At 37.7% G+C, this 17,018-nt stretch overlaps 1 protein-coding gene across 1 annotated transcript in view; it reads left to right on the forward strand.

Moving 5' to 3' along the window:
• The window catches only part of ADGRV1 (adhesion G protein-coupled receptor V1), a 541,233-nt gene that overhangs the window by 63,486 nt on the left and 460,729 nt on the right, over positions 1-17,018 (forward strand). Inside the window, exons 18-21 of the mRNA XM_010807603.4 lie at positions 7,006-7,132; positions 7,829-8,046; positions 8,549-9,292; positions 11,793-12,166. Of these exons, the coding sequence (XP_010805905.2) occupies positions 7,006-7,132; positions 7,829-8,046; positions 8,549-9,292; positions 11,793-12,166 (1,463 nt within the window). The remainder of the gene's footprint in view (positions 1-7,005; positions 7,133-7,828; positions 8,047-8,548; positions 9,293-11,792; positions 12,167-17,018) is intronic.

A 17,018-nucleotide genomic window follows, 5' to 3' on the forward strand; every position in this document is an offset into this window, starting at 1 on the left:
TATATGAGGAATTGAAATCTTCTAGCTGAAACTACCCGAAGTCTTTCCTAGTCACTCAAGGACTTAGGGCGTTATTATCCTGTAGACTTTTCCCTCCTACCAGGGCACCGGGCATAGTGGTTGGGAAGCTGTATTCTGCAGGTGACTGAGCCCAACTGACTGATAATTCTCTGTAGCCATAATCACAGTGTGTGACAGTTTGCAAGGGGGAAAGATAGACTTTTCCCTCTTCTCTATACTGTAACTGAAGCAGAATGTTTTGCCCCTATCTTTAGTAAACTAGAGGGGCTATAGCTTCTTTTGGTAATTGTTTTATTCTTTTAAGAGTACACAGAGCTATTTTTTCCTTAATCTTTTCTAGTAAGTTGAAGACATGATACTCTATCACCCCTAATTATGCAAGTGTGTTTTTTCATATATACAAGACATTTTCCTACATAACCACAATATAACCATTAAAAGCAGGAGATTAATACAATCATTGCCTCAGACCCCATTCAGATTTCTCCAGTTTTCCCTTAGTGTCCTTTTGAGCGAAATGATCCTTTCCCAGATCATGCATTGCGTTTAATTGCTGTGTGTCTTTAATCTCTTCAGTCTGAAATACTCCGTCTTTCCTTGGCTTACGTGACCTTTATAGTATGGAAAATTACAGGACAGTTATTTTGTCGAATGTCCTTCATTTTGGTTGGTTTGATGTTCCTCATTATTAGGTTCGGGTTTTGCATCCTTGGCAGGAATTGCGTAGAAGAATTCTGTGTTCCCATCACATCCCTTCTGTTGGCACAGATTTCTATTTTGTCCCTTTACTACCAGGTCTATTTTGACCACAATTTATGTGGTGATTGCCAGGCTTCTCTACTGTACTTTTTGTTCCTTTGTTTTTAATACAAATTTTGTGGGAGAAGTACTTTAAAACTACATAACTGTCCTGTTACTCATCAAACTTAAAATTTTTTCATTGACATTTATTTATCAGTATGGGCTTATGGTTTCTATTTAATGCAGTGGGTTATATTTCACTATGATTGTTTACTTTGAAGGTCAGATTATCCCAGGTTTGGCTAGGGGTGGTCTGTTAAAATGACTTTCTTGTCTTTTTGACATGTTCCTATTATTCTTTGAGCATTTTCTTACTTCCTGGCACAGCAAGCTGTTCCATACTCATCTGGTACTTTTCCTGTCAAAACCCTGAAATCAGTCATTTGTTTCAAGAAGCCCTGACTCCTTTCAGTGCAGAATGCTGTTTAGAAACCAGAACCTCAATACTAGGTGTGGGAATTGCTTCTTAGGCTATTCTCCTCCTAGGCCCACTTTCAGAGACAGGGAATGCATGTATGTCTGTATGCATTTGTGTACTGGGTGAGCTGACAAGTTTGTTTAGGTTTTTCTGTAAAGTTACGGAAAAACATGAATGAACTTTTTGACTGTCCCTATATATATATTTGTCGTTGTTGTGTAGTCGCTAAGTTGTGTTTGACTCTTTGCGACCCCATGGACTGTAGCCTGCCAGACTCCTCTGTCCAAGAGATTTCCCAGGCAAGAATACTGGAGTGGGTTGCCACTTCCTTCTTCAGGGGAGCTTCCTGACCCAGGGATCGAACCCATGTCTTCTGCCTTGGCGGTGGATTCTTTGCCTTGGAGCCCCCAGGAAAGCCCCTCAATATATACACACACACATTAACTAACATCTGTAGTTCTGTACCCAGCTGTATATATTGAAGGCCATTGTATCTAGTATCACAGGGCTTGTTCTAGTTTTCTCTGTTTTCCTATTTATCCCTCTGTCCTCTGGTGATGAGAAATCCAGCTCCCTTTATCGTTATTTTTTTAATTAATTAATTATTATAATTGGAGGCTAATTACAATATTTGGTGGTTTTGCCATACGTTGACATGACTCAGCCACTGGTGTACATGTGTCCCCCTGTCCTGAACCCCTTTCCCACCTCCCTCCCCATCCCATCCCTCTGAGTTGGCCCAGTACACTGGCTTTGAGTGCCCTGTTTCATGCATCAAGCTTGGACTGGTGATCTTTTTCACATATGGTAATATACATGTTTCAGTGCTATTCTCTCAAATCATCCCACCCTCACCTTCTCCCACAGAGTCCAAAAGACTGTTCTTTATATCTGTGTCTCTTTTGCTGTCTCACATATAGAGTTGTTGTTACCATCTTTCTGAATTCCATATATATGCGTTAATATACTGTATTGGTGTTTTTCTTTCTGACTTACTTCACTCTGTATGATAGACTCCAGTTTCACCCACTTCATTAGAATTGACTCAAATGCATTTTTAATAGTTGAGTGATATTCCATTGTGTATATGTACCACAACTTTCTTATCCATTCATCTGCTGATGAACATCTAGGTTGCTTCCATGTCCTGGCTATTGTAAACAGTGCTGTAATGAACATTGGGGTACATGTGTCTCTTTCAATTCTGCTTTCCTCGGTGTGTATGCCCAGCAGTGGGATTGCTGGGTCGTATGGCAGTTCTATCTCCAGTTTTTTAAGGAATCTCCACACTATTCTCCATAGTGGCTGTACTAGTTTGCATTCCCTCCAACAGTGTAAGAGGGTTCCCTTTTCTCCACACCCTCTCCAGCATTTATTGTTTGTAGACTTTTTGATAGCAGCCATTCTGACCAGCGTGAGATGGTACCTCATTGTGGTTTTGATTTGCATTTCTCTGATAATGAGTGAGGTTGAGCATCTTTTCATGTGTTTGTTAGCCGTGTGTATGTCTTCTTTGGAGAAATGTCTGTTTAGTTCTTTAGCCATTTTTTTGATTGGGTCATTTATTTTTCTGGTACTGAGCTACATGAGCTGCTTGTATATTTTTGAGATTCATTCTTTGTCAGTTGCTTCATTTGATATTATTTTCTCCCATTCTGAAGGCTGTCTTTTCACCTTGCTTATAGTTTCCTTCATTGTGGAAAAGCTTTTAAGTTTAATTAGGTCCCATTTGTTTATTTTTGCTTTTGTGTCCATTACTCTGGAAGGTGGGTCATAGAGGATCCTGCTGTGATTAATGTCAGAGTGTTCTGCCTGTGTTTTCTTCTAGGAGTTTTATAGTTTCTGGTCTTATATTAGATCTTTAATCCATTATGAGTTTATTTTTGTATATGGTGTTAGAAAGTGTTCTAGTTTCATTTTTTACAGGTAGTTGACCACTTGTTAAAGAGATTGTCCAGCACCACTTGTTAAAGACATTATCTTTTCTTCCTTGTATATTTTTGCCTCCTTTGTCAAAGACAGGTATCCATAGGTGTCTGGGTTTATCTCTGGGCTTTCTATTTTGTTCTACTGATCTATATTTCCATATTTGTGCGAGTACCATACTGTCTTGATGACTGTAGCTTTGTAGTATAGCCTGAAGTCAGGCAGGTTGATTCCTCCAGTTCCATTCTTCTTTCTTACGATTGCTTTGGCTATTTGAATTTTTTTGTGTTTCCATACAAATTGTGAAATTATTTGTTCTAGTTCTGTGAAAAATACCGTTGGTATCTTGATAGGGATTGTATTGAATCTATAGATTGCTTTGGGTAGTATACTCAAAGTATACTTTCACTATATTTATACGTATATGAATATATACATATATATTTATATGTATAAATATATTTCACATATATTTATATATGGTAGTATATTTTCACTATATTGATACTTCCTATCCATGAACATGGTATATTTCTCCATCTATTTGTGTCATCTTTGATTTCTTTCATCAGTGTTTTATAGTTTTCTACATATAGGTCTTTTGTTTCTTTAGGTAAATTTATTCCTAAGTATTTTATTTTCATTGCAATGGTATGGGATTGTTTTCTTAATTTCTCTTTCTGTTTTCTCATTGTTAGTGTATAGGAATGCAAGGGGTTTCTGTGTATTAATATCCTGCAACTTTACTATATTCATTGATTAGCTCTAGTAATTTTCTGGTGGAGTCTTTAGGGTTTTCTATGTAGAGGATCATGTCATCTGCAAACAGTGAGAGTTTTACTTGTTCTTTTCCAATCTGGATTCCTTTTATTTCTTTTTCTTTTCTGATTGCTGTGGCTAAAACTTCCAAAATTATGTTGAATAGTAGTGGTGAGAGTGGGCACCCTTGTTTTGTTCCTGACCTTAGGGAAAATGCTTTCAATTTTTCACCATTGAGGATAATGTTTGCTGTGGGTTTATCACATATGGCTTTTATTATGTTGAGGTGTGTTCCTTCTGTGCCTGCTTTATGGAGATTTTTTTTTTTAATCATAAATGGGTGTTGAATTTTGTTAGGCTTTCTCTGCATCTATTGAGATAATCATATTGTTTTTATCTTTCGATTTGTTAATGTGTATCACACTATTGCTTTGTGAATATTGAAGAATCCTTGCCTCCCTGGGATAAAGCCCATTTGGTAATATTGCATGATCTTTTTAATATGTTGTTGGATTCTGTTTGCTAGAATTTTGTTGAGGATTTTTGCATCTGTGTTCATCAGTGATACTGGCCTGTTCAGTTCAGTTCAGTTCAGTTGCTCAGTCGTGTCCGACTCTTTGCGACCCCATGAATCGCAGCACGCCAGGCCTCCCTGTCCACCACCAACTCCCGGAGTTCACTCAGACTCACGTCCATTGAGTCAGTGATGCCATCCAGCCATCTCATCCTCTGTCGTCCCCTTCTCCTCCTGGCTCCAATCCCTCCCAGCATCAGAGACTTTTCCAATGAGTCAACTCTTCGCATGAGGTGACCATAGTACTGGAATTTCAGCTTTAGCATCATTCCTTCCAAAGAAATCCCAGGGATGGTCTCCTTCAGAATGGACTGATTGGATCTCCTTGCAGTCCAAGGGACTCTCAAGAGTCTTCTCCAACACTACACTTCAAAAGCATCAATTCTTCGGCACTCAGCTTTCTTCACAGTCCAACTCTCACATCCATACATGACCGCTGAAAAAACCATAGCCTTGACTAGATGGACCTTTGTTGGCAAAGTAATGTCTCTGCTTTTGAATATGTTATCTAGGTTGGTCATAACTTTCCTTCCAAGGAGTAAGTGTCTTTTAATTTCATGGCTGCAGTCACCATCTGCAGTGATTTTGGAGCCCCCCAAAATAAAAGTGTGCCACTGTTTCCGCATCTATTTCCCATGAAGTGATGGGACGAGATGTCATGATCTTCGTTTTCTGAATGTTGAGCTTTAAGCCAACTTTTTCACTCTCCTCTTTCACTTTCATCAAGAGGCTTTTTAGTTCCTCTTCACTTTCTGCCATAAGGGTGGTGTCATCTACATATCTGAGGTTATTGATATTTCTCCTGGCAATCTTGATTCCAGCTTGTGCTTCTTCCAGCCCAGCGTTTCTCATGATGTACTTATGTGTAACCACTTTCCATTGCTTTGTTTACCTCCTTGCTAAAACAAGATGGCCTTTCTTACTACACTTGGGTTCTCATTTGCTGCTCCAGGCCAACCCTCTTCCATCACGTGGATGTCCTCCCACTCCACTCAGACTCCAGCATCGAGCACCAATATTTTCTCTGTTGGAGGTGTCCTTCTTCCCCTGAGCAAGCTCTAACCTTGGGCTGGGTTCCTGTGGTGCCCTGTCCCTTACCCTCTGTGTGCATGTGTGCCTCATGCCTCTTACATGCAAATACTCAGAAAGAAGATGGTGAAAAAATAGAGATTGCTTAATTTTTGTTTGTGCTGTTTGTCATTCTCCTGATTCCTTTGACTCTCTCTTTTGTGTCTTCCTGTTTCCCTTTATTTCCATTATTTGCTATACCACCAATTTCCAATATTTGCTGTGACATATTGTATCACAAATGTGCATGAAAGCAGAACCCTACCAAAATTAGGCTTGCTTGTTTTTGTTTTAGATTTTATGATATATTTTAAGTTATTCTATTACTCTGTAACATCAGGATATTTTATATAACTTACTGTCTGTCTTTTTTATTTCCTCCTTTTTTCATTGGCTAATTATCTAGTATGGTTAAGTACAGCTGTATATGTATATAAATTACGTATAATGGGCTGGTTTGCCACACATGTCCGTTTCTCTAAGTTTAGTTTTAGGTGTTGTCCTCATCTAATTTTCAAAGTTTTAATTGTATCCGTTCAGTAAACTTTCATAAATACTGGTGACTGAGCCTCCACCCTGCTGGGAGATGAAGTTGATGAAGAAGCATTTGTCCAAGGACTTACAATGAATTGTGTGTGTACGTGTGTGAGTGTGTGTGTCAGTATGTATGTGTTAGTATAATGTGATAATCACTATGTTAGATTGACAAAGTGTGAAGTGGTGTAGGAATACAGCAGAGATGCACTTAACTTGGGAATTCAAGGAAAAATTCCCAAAAAGAGTTGTTGCTTGAGCTGGGTCTCGAGGAGTGATGAAAGGTGAATAAAGATGAAGACGACTTTGGTTACAGAGGTGACAGCTGCAGTGGAGAGTAAAAGCTATGAACCTCAAGGGACTGGTGAGAAGACACGTAATTTATTGGCTGTTACAGTGTTAACAGGCTGTGGAAAGAATTGGAGTAGAAAAAAATCATGTTCAACATCATAAAGATTGCTTTGTTCTGTGTATGAACAGATCAAACTCTGCTATGTGAAGGCAGAGATCGAAGTACTTAAGCCAGTGATTCTAATTAATGTATCTTATAGGGTAATCCTTTAATTCATTATTTTTTTACGAAATGAATCTACCTCAACATTTAGAAATTTGATAAAGCTATATTTTAAATTTCTAATTAAACTATTGAAGTGATATGCCTATTATAAAAATATCATGTATGTTTTTCAATAAAGTAGTTCTTCTGTAATTAAACATTTCCCCAGAGACAAGTCATACTAAACTTATTTAGGCATCTCTTTCTCTCATTTATTTATGACCTTCAATGAGTAAATTCCTCCTGGAATTTGAACCTTATTACAAGATGTTTCTTAGTTTAAAAATACAAATTTAACAGTAAGTTAAGTACTTTTTTGTTATTTTGACTCCTCCATTTTTAATTTAGGTGATACGGTTGTATATCCATATGCAACAGCTACAGTGATAATTGAAGCTAATGATGACCCAAATGGTATTTTTGCTTTGGAGCCCATAGACAAAGCAGTTGAAGAAGGAAAGACTAATTCATTTTGGTAAGCATGTTTACATAAGGCAAATTGAAAGTTGAATAAAGTAAAATAAAATCTTTACATATGCAAAAATTTGAAACATAGTTAATCTTTCAAAATTTAAAAATATGCCTATGAATGGAATAATTTCAGAGTTGGTTGTCTGATTAAATCATAAACTTCTTTATGCTGTTTTCACTTGTTAAAAAAACTCTTGACACTTTAGATGGTAAGAGAAATTATTCTTTTTACCCTCCTTAACCCCAACTTTTGTTCCTCATCAGAACACAGAGACTTGAATTATCCATGGTCTTCTGGACTTCTTCTTTCAAGTGATATGTACCTACCCTTGCCCTGGGCTTTGCTTTTGAAGAACTTTTGTCAATTCTCATCTGAATATTTTTGATTGAATTTGTCTTAGAATTTATCTAAGAATTTATCTATTCTAGATTGAATTTTATCTATTAGAATTTATCTATTAGTTTGGATCTGTTATGATTTTTAAGCATTCTTTTCTTTATTATTTAAGGTTCTACTTCATTTGTCCTTTTCCATGAGATTCTTCATGGTTGCTCAGTAAGAACTGGCTGGCTGGTTTATATTAAAGATGATAAACAGACAAAGTGTATTTATGAGATAATACAGAAAGTTCTCAGTAGAGTTGGATTTGCCACTTCCACATTCTTCATAAGAAATAATTTTCTGTACTTTGTTTTATAGGATTTTGAGGCACCGGGGACACTTCGGCAATGTTTCCGTGGCTTGGCAGCTCTTTCAGAATGATTCTGCTTTGCAACTTGGACAAGAGTTCTATGAAACTTCAGGGACTGTTAACTTTTTGGATGGAGAAGGAGCCAAACCAATAATTCTCCATGCTTTTCCAGACAAAATTCCTGAATTCAACGAGTTTTATATTTTAAAGCTTGTAAACATTTCAGGTGCAGTGTTTTCCCATCTATTTTATTTTACCACTGAAGTTTAATATTTTATGCTGAAATAGCTAGAGCTAGGTAGAAAATGCACCTAATGAAGTTTTATGGATGGAAATTTATTTCCATTCTCAAACTTGTAAATAAAATTTTTTCCTCACACCAAATAGAGTATCTCAAACAAAACAGTAATAGGTGATAGGAAGTACAGATTCATGGTAGCTTAAAAAGCTTGGCCTTTGTACCTTAATTTAAATAATAATGTCCCCATCAATTTTGGTTTTAAGCATGAGAATTAAGTCTTTCTATTTAATATCCTCTTTTCAGCCGGTTGTTAATGAAATTATAGTGAATACCCTTGAACATGTGGTGAAAGCTGTATGGTGACACTATGTTCATTGATCAACAAGTAAAGTACTTAATGAGAAGTTTGGTAAACAAATTCCTTTTGCCTTCACTTTATACTGGAAAGTGTTTTCAATTCTGAGTTTTCATTCTGATTTCATTACAGGTGGGTCCCCAGGTCCTGGGGGCCAGCTGGCAGCAACCAACCTCCAGGTGACAGTAATGATTCCATTCAATGATGATCCCTTTGGAGTTTTCATCTTGGATCCGGAGTGCCTAGAGAGAGAAGTGGCAGAAGATGTCCTCTCGGAAGATGCTATGTCTTATATCACCAACTTTACCATTCTGAGACAGCAGGGTGCCTTTGGTGATGTACGAGTAGGCTGGGAAATATTGTCTAGTGAATTCACTGCTGGTTTGCCTCCGGTGACAGATTTTTTGCTGGCTGGAATTTTTCCCAGCTCCGTGCATTTGCAGCCACACATGAGGCGTCACCACAGTGGGACAGATGCATTGTACTTCAGTGGACTAGAGGGTGCATTTGGAACTGTTAATCCAAAATACCATCCCTCGAGGAACAACTCAATTGCCAACTTCACATTTTCAGCTTGGGTAATGCCCAATCCCAATACGAATGGATTTGTTATAGCAAAGGATGATGGTAATGGAGGCATCTACTATGGGGTAAAAATTCACACAAATGAATCCCACGTGACACTTTCCCTCCATTACAAAACTCTGGGTTCCAATGCTACGTATGTTGCCAAGACCACTGTCATGAAGTATTTGGAAGAAAATGTTTGGCTGCATCTTCTAATTGTCCTGGATGATGGTATAATTGAATTCTACCTTGATGGAAATGCAATGCCAAGAGGAATCAAGAGTCTGAAAGGAGAGGCCATTACTGATGGTGAGTGTCATCTCCACAATTAGGACCCTGAATTTTGAGTTTTGAAAAATTTTGACTTCTTAAAAGCCTCGCAGGTATTTCTGGGAAGAGGGGAGGAGAGGGTGAGATGTATGGAGAGAGTAACATGGAAACTTATGTTACCGTATGTGAAATAGATAGCTAATGGGAATTTGCTGTATGTCTCAGGAAACTCAAACAGGGGCTCTGTATCAACCTAGACGGGTGGGGTAGGGAGAGAGAGGGGAGGGAGGTTCAAAAGAGAGGGAATATATGTATACCTGTGGCTGATTCATGTTGGTGTTTGACAGAAAACAACAAAATTCTGTAAAGTGATTTTCCTTAAATCAAAAAAAAAAAAAAAAAAAGGCCTAGCTAGTATTTAAAAATCTGCTTGGTGTTTGGTTTATAATTTCTTTAAATAAAACTGTGTGTCTACCAAGACCATAAGTTTTGTGCTGGGTACTGTAGAAATGAATTGGGCAGAGACTCCGCCTTTGAAGGTAGCTGAAATAGGCTCTGGGAGAAAGGTATGTAAACACATCACTCTTAACACATGGTAAGAAGAAAGAAAAAAAATTACCAAGTAGAAAGAAACATTTATTCCTCCTGTGGTCGTAGGAGAGTTGGGCACGATATTCCAGATAGAGAAAAGAACAAAGGTATGGAAATGTGAAATAGAATATTGAATCTGGGGAAACTGCTACCAGCTCAGTATTTCTGGAAGTAGAGTATGCTGGAGATACGATTAAAGAGGAGTCAAAAGAAACTTATATTAAGCAATCTAGCAATTACAGAGGTTTCAAGTAACAGGCTTTAAAGTGGTGAATTCTGTGGTGTGCTTTATAGAGAGGATCTTTGTTGTCTTTAAGCTGGACCACAGTATGCTGTTTCCTTGAGAAACACACTTGTGTGCATGTTTCTTCCCAAACATCACTTATCTCTATTATAATCACAATTCCCTCCCAGCCCCTCTATCCTGTGATTTGGTTCTGGTTTTTTTTTTTTTTTTTTCCCCAATGGGAAAATAGAACAGAGCTTGTATGATATCTTAACAGATTATCTTTCCTTCTGAAACCTCCTGCATTAGCTATCTGGTTGTATTTTTTCTTTCCTAGTAGAAAAGAAGATGGGCAAAAGAAAACATATACACACTGCTGATTTCAACCTCAAGAACTATGCTTACAGTGCTCTGTGGCATTAAATTTTGTCGTTTGATTGTGAATATAGACATATGTTTGTTAACATTGATTTTTTTGGGTGATCGCATGGTGGTAGAATGAGAATGGGAAAGACGGGAAAGTAAGACCTGGTGTTTCTTTTCTCTGTGTAGCTTGCTGCAAGGAACTTACATTGTTGATGTAATTTGTAACTTAAAGTGGAGAAAGTGTGTATATATATATTTAGGTTATGAATGAAATGTAGGGTATTATATGTTTATTATAAAATATATAAAAGTACACATAAGTGTACAGATACATGAATTTTTAAAAATTTTTAAATGAATCAGTTTCAGCACTCCATATAACCAGTCCCCACATCAAGATATTTTTTTCCAGAAACCCTCTCATTTTCTCTTTGCTAGTCATTGACTCACCACCATGCCCAGCAGCTACTATTGCCATTTCTAAGAGCCTAATATTAGTTTTTAAAATTTATGTAAATAGGATTGAGCAGTGTGTACACTTGAGTGTCTGAGGTATGTTCAATGGTGTGTGTGAAGTTCATCTATATTTTTGTCTGTTGTAGACATTTCACTGTTTCAGTCAGTCCAGAACCACTGGAGAACGCATGGAGGCAATCCCAAATCACTGCCAAACTCTCATCTTCCATAAATATTTTAGTTGAGTTATTAGAGGGAATAAGTAAAGAAATAAGAATTGTTGAATTCTTGAAAGGGTTTATTATTGCTACGTAGTAATGTAGTTAAGCTGCATGTTGTTATTATCATGAAAAAGTCCCCGAGACTCATATAATTGTAGTTCCTAGAAAGGGATATTTCTTTTTCTGCATTTATTGCATTGATTGTTTGGGTAAAAAGTTATATTTAGTCCATAAGAATTTCTTTTGCTGAATTCTCACAACTTTAACTCAAGATAACTTTTTAACAGACCAAGAGTTGAAGTTCTCAAAGAACAGTAATACTAAAGTTTTAAAATTGTGACTGAGTTGAATCATTCCATTCTTAGATGTGCAAGGAAATTTTTAAATTTCCTGGAAGAAATGTCTGTCTTAATATATGCACATACATTTGTATATACACATACATACACATGTACAACATATCCTTTGGTACAAAATGTCTTAAATCCCAGTGATTCCTGATTCATTTTTCATTATAATATTGACAGAAAATAGCCTTTATTTGTGTTCTAGTTATGCAAAAGCTTTGCTTAGCTAATAAGACCTTTTAATAAAATCATTTCACTTTCTGAATCACACTTGTCATTTAGGACAGTACAATTGTGGTTATTGTAGCATTTAAACCCATTTCTAATTTCAGGTCCAGGAACGTTGAGAATTGGGGCTGGAGTGAATGGCAACGACAGATTTACAGGCCTGATGCAGGATGTGAGATCCTATGAGCAGAAATTGACCCTTGAAGAAATTTATGAACTTCACGCCATGCCAGCCAAGAGTGATTTGCATCCTGTTTCTGGATATCTGGAATTCAGAGAGGGAGAAACTAACAAATCATTCATTATTTCTGCAAGAGATGACAATGAAGAGGAAGGAGAAGAATTATTCATTCTTAAGCTAGTTTCTGTATATGGAGGAGCTCGCCTTTCCGAAGAGAATACTACAGCAAGATTGGTAATACAAAAAAGTGACAATGCCAATGGCTTGTTTGGTTTCACAGGAGCCTGTATACCCGAGGTAAGTAGTGAGCTTGGTGAATTTCAGAGTGAAAAAGTTCATCATGTGAATTTGTTTGGGAGTGGACTCTCTTTCATTTGGTAAGATGGCTTGAGTGTTGACACTAGACCCAGAAGTATGCTATAGACAGTGGTGAAAATGTAAATTATAAGGTCTTTGCTCTTGTAAGTTCACAGTTTGAATCAGAAGCTTAATGAGGAGAGAGAAGTAATAATAAGGTAGCAAGTGCAGCTTTAGCAATTATCCTTAGAGTTAATGCCTTTCACAAAATGTATAATTGTACTCCACATGGAATTTACTTTCTGGTTACCAGGTAAGTAAATGAAATAATATATATTGAAAGCATCTGTGAATAATTGAAATTTTATTAAAGTATATATTTTAATATTTTTCCCCCCACATGCGAAATATTCTTAGGTAGTTACAACGTTCTTCCATGCTGGGTGTAAATGCCTTTCTTATCACCCTCTTGGCCAGCTTAATTCATTAGGCAGTTTTACCATCCTTATCAGCCCTTTCCAAGCATTCAGAGATTCGTAATCATCTTGGTTTCCTGCTCAGTAACGTGAGATCGCGTGAAACTGCCTCACAGGTGTTGTGTGTGACAGCAACAGCTCAGTGTCCGTGAAAGGATGCCAGCGAACAAGAGAGGCGTTCCCTTTGCAAGTTGATTCTTCTAGGTTTACAGGGGTACATACATAAATTGAAGCAATTAACAAAAATTTGAAGGGTAGAACTTGAAAAAATATCTAGGTCACAGGCCTCATCTGTAGCTCAGATTGGGGTTACTGGCTCCCTGGAGTGTTTTATTGCCCCTCCTACTCTTTGGTGACAGTCGTAAGAGATCTTCAATACGTGCTCTTTTTTACACCAGCAATAGAATATCCTAGACAGGGAGGACAAATGTCCTCCTATGATTTAAAAGAGAAATGTATTTATCTTTAATGATAGTACTTTTAGATGCTTAGTCATCAAAGAACTTTACATATTAAGTTTTTAGTTCAACTTTCTGACAATTCTTAATGTACTGCAACAAATATTACTCTCTCCATTTAGTAGAGTTAGAAATGGCTGGTTAGAGACCTTAGAAAATAACTAACCCTAGTTGAATTAAATGCGATAGGATCAAATAACAGATTCAAAGCCTGGCAGTTACTAGCATTTTAATAAATATTAATTTTTCTCCTCCTTTTTTTGCTCCTAAGAGGCAATGGGAAGAACTGGAATTTGAACTTACGTCTTGTGAATTCTAACCTTCTGTCTTTCCCCCTTGTATCTTCAATATCATCTTTATTTTTAAAAAGACAAAGGGACTTCCATCAGGTTGTGAGGACCATTCTGGCACCATGTAAGATCAGTTTACCTTCATATCTCTTCAGGACCTGGCACCTGCCTCTGACTTCTCATGTTAATTCTCCTCTTCGGTCAACATGTTTCGGTCAGACTTGCCTTCTTTTAGTTCCGGTCTCAGGGTCTCCGCACTTTCTAGCCTTTCTGTCTGGAACATTCTAATTCCAGATCCGCAGAATTAATCATTTGAGTCTCAGCTCCAAAGACATCTCAGTGAAGACTTTTTGGTTTAAAGTAATCCTCCCACTTCTCCCAGCTGGTCAGTCTCCATCCCTTCACCTAATTTTACTTGTTTCATAGCACTGATCACACTTTTCAATTCCTTATATTATTTATAAGCCTACTTATACACTGGCTTTCCCTTTTTCCCACAAAGGGGAAAGAGCTCTGAGTGTGACAAGGTTCATTACTATATCTCTGAGACCCAGGTTTGATCCCTGGGTCAGGAAGATCCCCTGGAGAAGGAAATGGCAACCCTCTCCAGTATTCTTGCCTGGAAAATCCCATGGACGGAGGAGCCTGGTAGGCTACAGTCCATGGGGTCACAAAGAGTCGGACGTGACCGAGTGACTTCACTTCTTCTAGCTTTCTGGGCCATTAAACTCAATACTAAGTTTTCAGTGTTGGCTTGTCTCACAGTTTCCCCTGATAGATTGTCTTGGTGTTGTTTTAGTTGCACCTAGATGTGTACCTTTGTTCCAAGATATTTCAGAATTTGAACAGGGTCAGTCAAGAGGAGCCTGGTAGGCTGCAGTCCATTGGGTCACTAAGGGTCGGACACGACTGAGTGACTTCACTTTCACTTTTCACTTTCATGCATTGGAGAAGGAAATGGCAACCCACTCCAGTGTTCTTGCCTGGAGAATCCCAGGGACAGGGGAGCCTGGTGGGCTGCTGTCTATGGGGTCGCACAGAATTAGACATGACTGAAGCGACTTAGCAGCAGCAGCAGCAGTCAAGCTTTGATTGCAGAATAGAACTTCCTTACATGAGCCACAGCACCTGTAGTTGTAAAATCTCTGGAAAGAAAAGGAAAACATGACTGATTATCCTGTAAGTCCACATGAGAGAAAAATAGCATATACATCTGTGTTGGGAAAAAGTTTAGATGGTTAATACAGGAAAAGTGTTGTGTCTTAAATAGCAGATTCTGCAATTTGATCGTCAGGAAGATTACAGAATTTTCATGCCTGAAAATGTTAAGAAGTATAAAACTCCTACTTTCATCTTGGAGGGATTTGAAGACAGGGTGATGTGAAATATTTTTGTTGTGATGACTGTCATCAGTATTTATTGATTGCTTACTGAAATTGGTCTCAGAGTGTAGTCGAAGTCCAAGGACCGTTATGGGTTCTTGACTTCTTTTAGGAGTTCCACAAAGATCAAATCTAATTTTATAAAAAACTACGATGTCTTTTTCATTTTATTGACAATTGACATTTGCACTGCAAAAGCAGTGGTTGCCAAAACTGCTAGATGCCAGTGCCTTTGTATGAATCCAGGCAGCAGAACCTGACTGTACTAGTTGTCATTTCTGTTTATTACCACACACCTGTAGTTCAAGAGGTGAAAATCTCCCTTGAGTATACTTGATGAAGGAGTATAAAACATTCATTTGATAAAATTTCAACCCTTAAATACTCACCTTTTTAACACTGTGTATCATAGGTGGTGCTAGTGGTAAAGAACCCGCCAGTCAATGCTGGAGACATAAGAGATGCGGGTTTGATCCCTGGGTGGGGAAGATCCCCTGGAGGAGGGCACAGCACCCACTCCAGAATTCTTGCCTGGAGAATCCTGTGGACAGAGGAGCCTCGTGGGCTACTGTCCATAGGGTCGCAAAGAGTCGGGCATGACTGAAGTGACTTAGCACATGCACGAATCACAAAATGAGAAGCACAGATAAAGCGCTTCTCTGCGTTAACAAAACATGGTAATTGTGGAAGGTGTGTGGATAGAGTCATCAGCTGAACTAGCTGCCCTTTTTGCGGAACAGCATTTTTCCTTGAAAAAGTGACCAGTAAAGTTTGGTTATTCAGATTTGGGCGCCTGGCAGACATTTATGGAGACAAATGAAGTGAGCCAGTGACTACCAGGAAAGCAACTGATAGTATTTATTACCAGTGGTAAAAACTTGAGCTTTCAAACAAAAATTAAGAGTTGTTGAAACATCTTACAAACTAAAGTGAGCTTGACTGTTTTCCAATACTTAAAGACTTTTTGGTTAAGATTGAAAGTGATATTAGCTTATTTTGATAGTGATTAGCTTTTATTGATAGTGATTTGCTTATTTTGTGTAGTGAAATGCATCAATATTTGGAAGATCTGTGTAACTAGGTGAACCAATATTTTCCAGATAGTCAATGTGTATTGCTACAAATATAATAACAGAGTTTAAATTTTATGGTTACTTGCTTCATTTTCAAATGTAAAAACCATTTTCATTTCTGTAGATTCTTCTCCATTGTGTTGTTGCAGTGACATTGAAAAGTTTACTTTTTCCTATCCCTTCAAAAATGCTGAAGTCAATAGAGATCCTTAAAGACTTCTGTCTGAGTTATGTTACGCTTTTAAATTTTTCATAGATTCACATGACATAAAGTAATATTAAGGTTAAAGTGAAAACATAATCAGATCTGAAACAGGTAGTGAAAGTATATAGAATATGACGTAGTCTGCTAGTTGGCATCTTGAAAGAGATGACATTACTTTATGATATGTTTCCTCCTAACCAGGTACAGTGTGTTCTGGCAAATAGCAGATACTTAATAAATTTAATTGAAAGAATGAACAAACTTGTACGTAGTTTAGTGCCCTGGTGGGGTATGCCAAGTAGTTCTTTTTATTCCAAGAGAGCCCTATACTGAACAGGTGACTGATTTTTGTTTGACTGTTGCCTAGTAACCATGTTCTCATGTTCCCTTCCTGTATTTTGCTATTCTTTGTACTTTTCAGTGTTATTTTCTCTCCACCTTCTTTTCCCACTATTTTTGTATGTCCTGAAAGCTTATATGCTCCATAATGATAAAGTTTCCTTTCCTAATGATTCATAGAAATTGCAGGTCTTATTGGTTTACTTTTACAGCCAATATTTGGATTATGTTTTATATTTTTGGTTTGTTTGTCTTTAAGCATTTATTTTTTTAAAGACTCATTTATTGATTTATTTTTGGCTGCACTGGGTTGTCGTGGCTTTGCTCTGGCTTTCTCCAATTGTAGAGCAGGGGCTACTCTTTGTTGCAGAGCACAGAATCTAGGCACATGTGAGGGCTTAGCTGCCCCATGGCATGTAGGATCCTCCCTGATCAGGGATCAAACCTGTGTCCCCTGCATTGGCAGGCAGACTCTTAACTGCTAGACCACCAAGGAAGGCCCTGGGTTATGTTTTATATATTTAAACTTGTGGCTTAAGAATAAAGTTAGAGATAATTTTGAGAGGATCTTTGTAAAAAGAGAATATTATTTGACTTGGACTGTGTTCGCTTTTGCGTGCCTGCCATCT

This window comes from Bos taurus, chromosome 7 (assembly GCF_002263795.3).
Source record: "Bos taurus isolate L1 Dominette 01449 registration number 42190680 breed Hereford chromosome 7, ARS-UCD2.0, whole genome shotgun sequence".
Lineage (NCBI taxonomy): Eukaryota > Metazoa > Chordata > Mammalia > Artiodactyla > Bovidae > Bos > Bos taurus.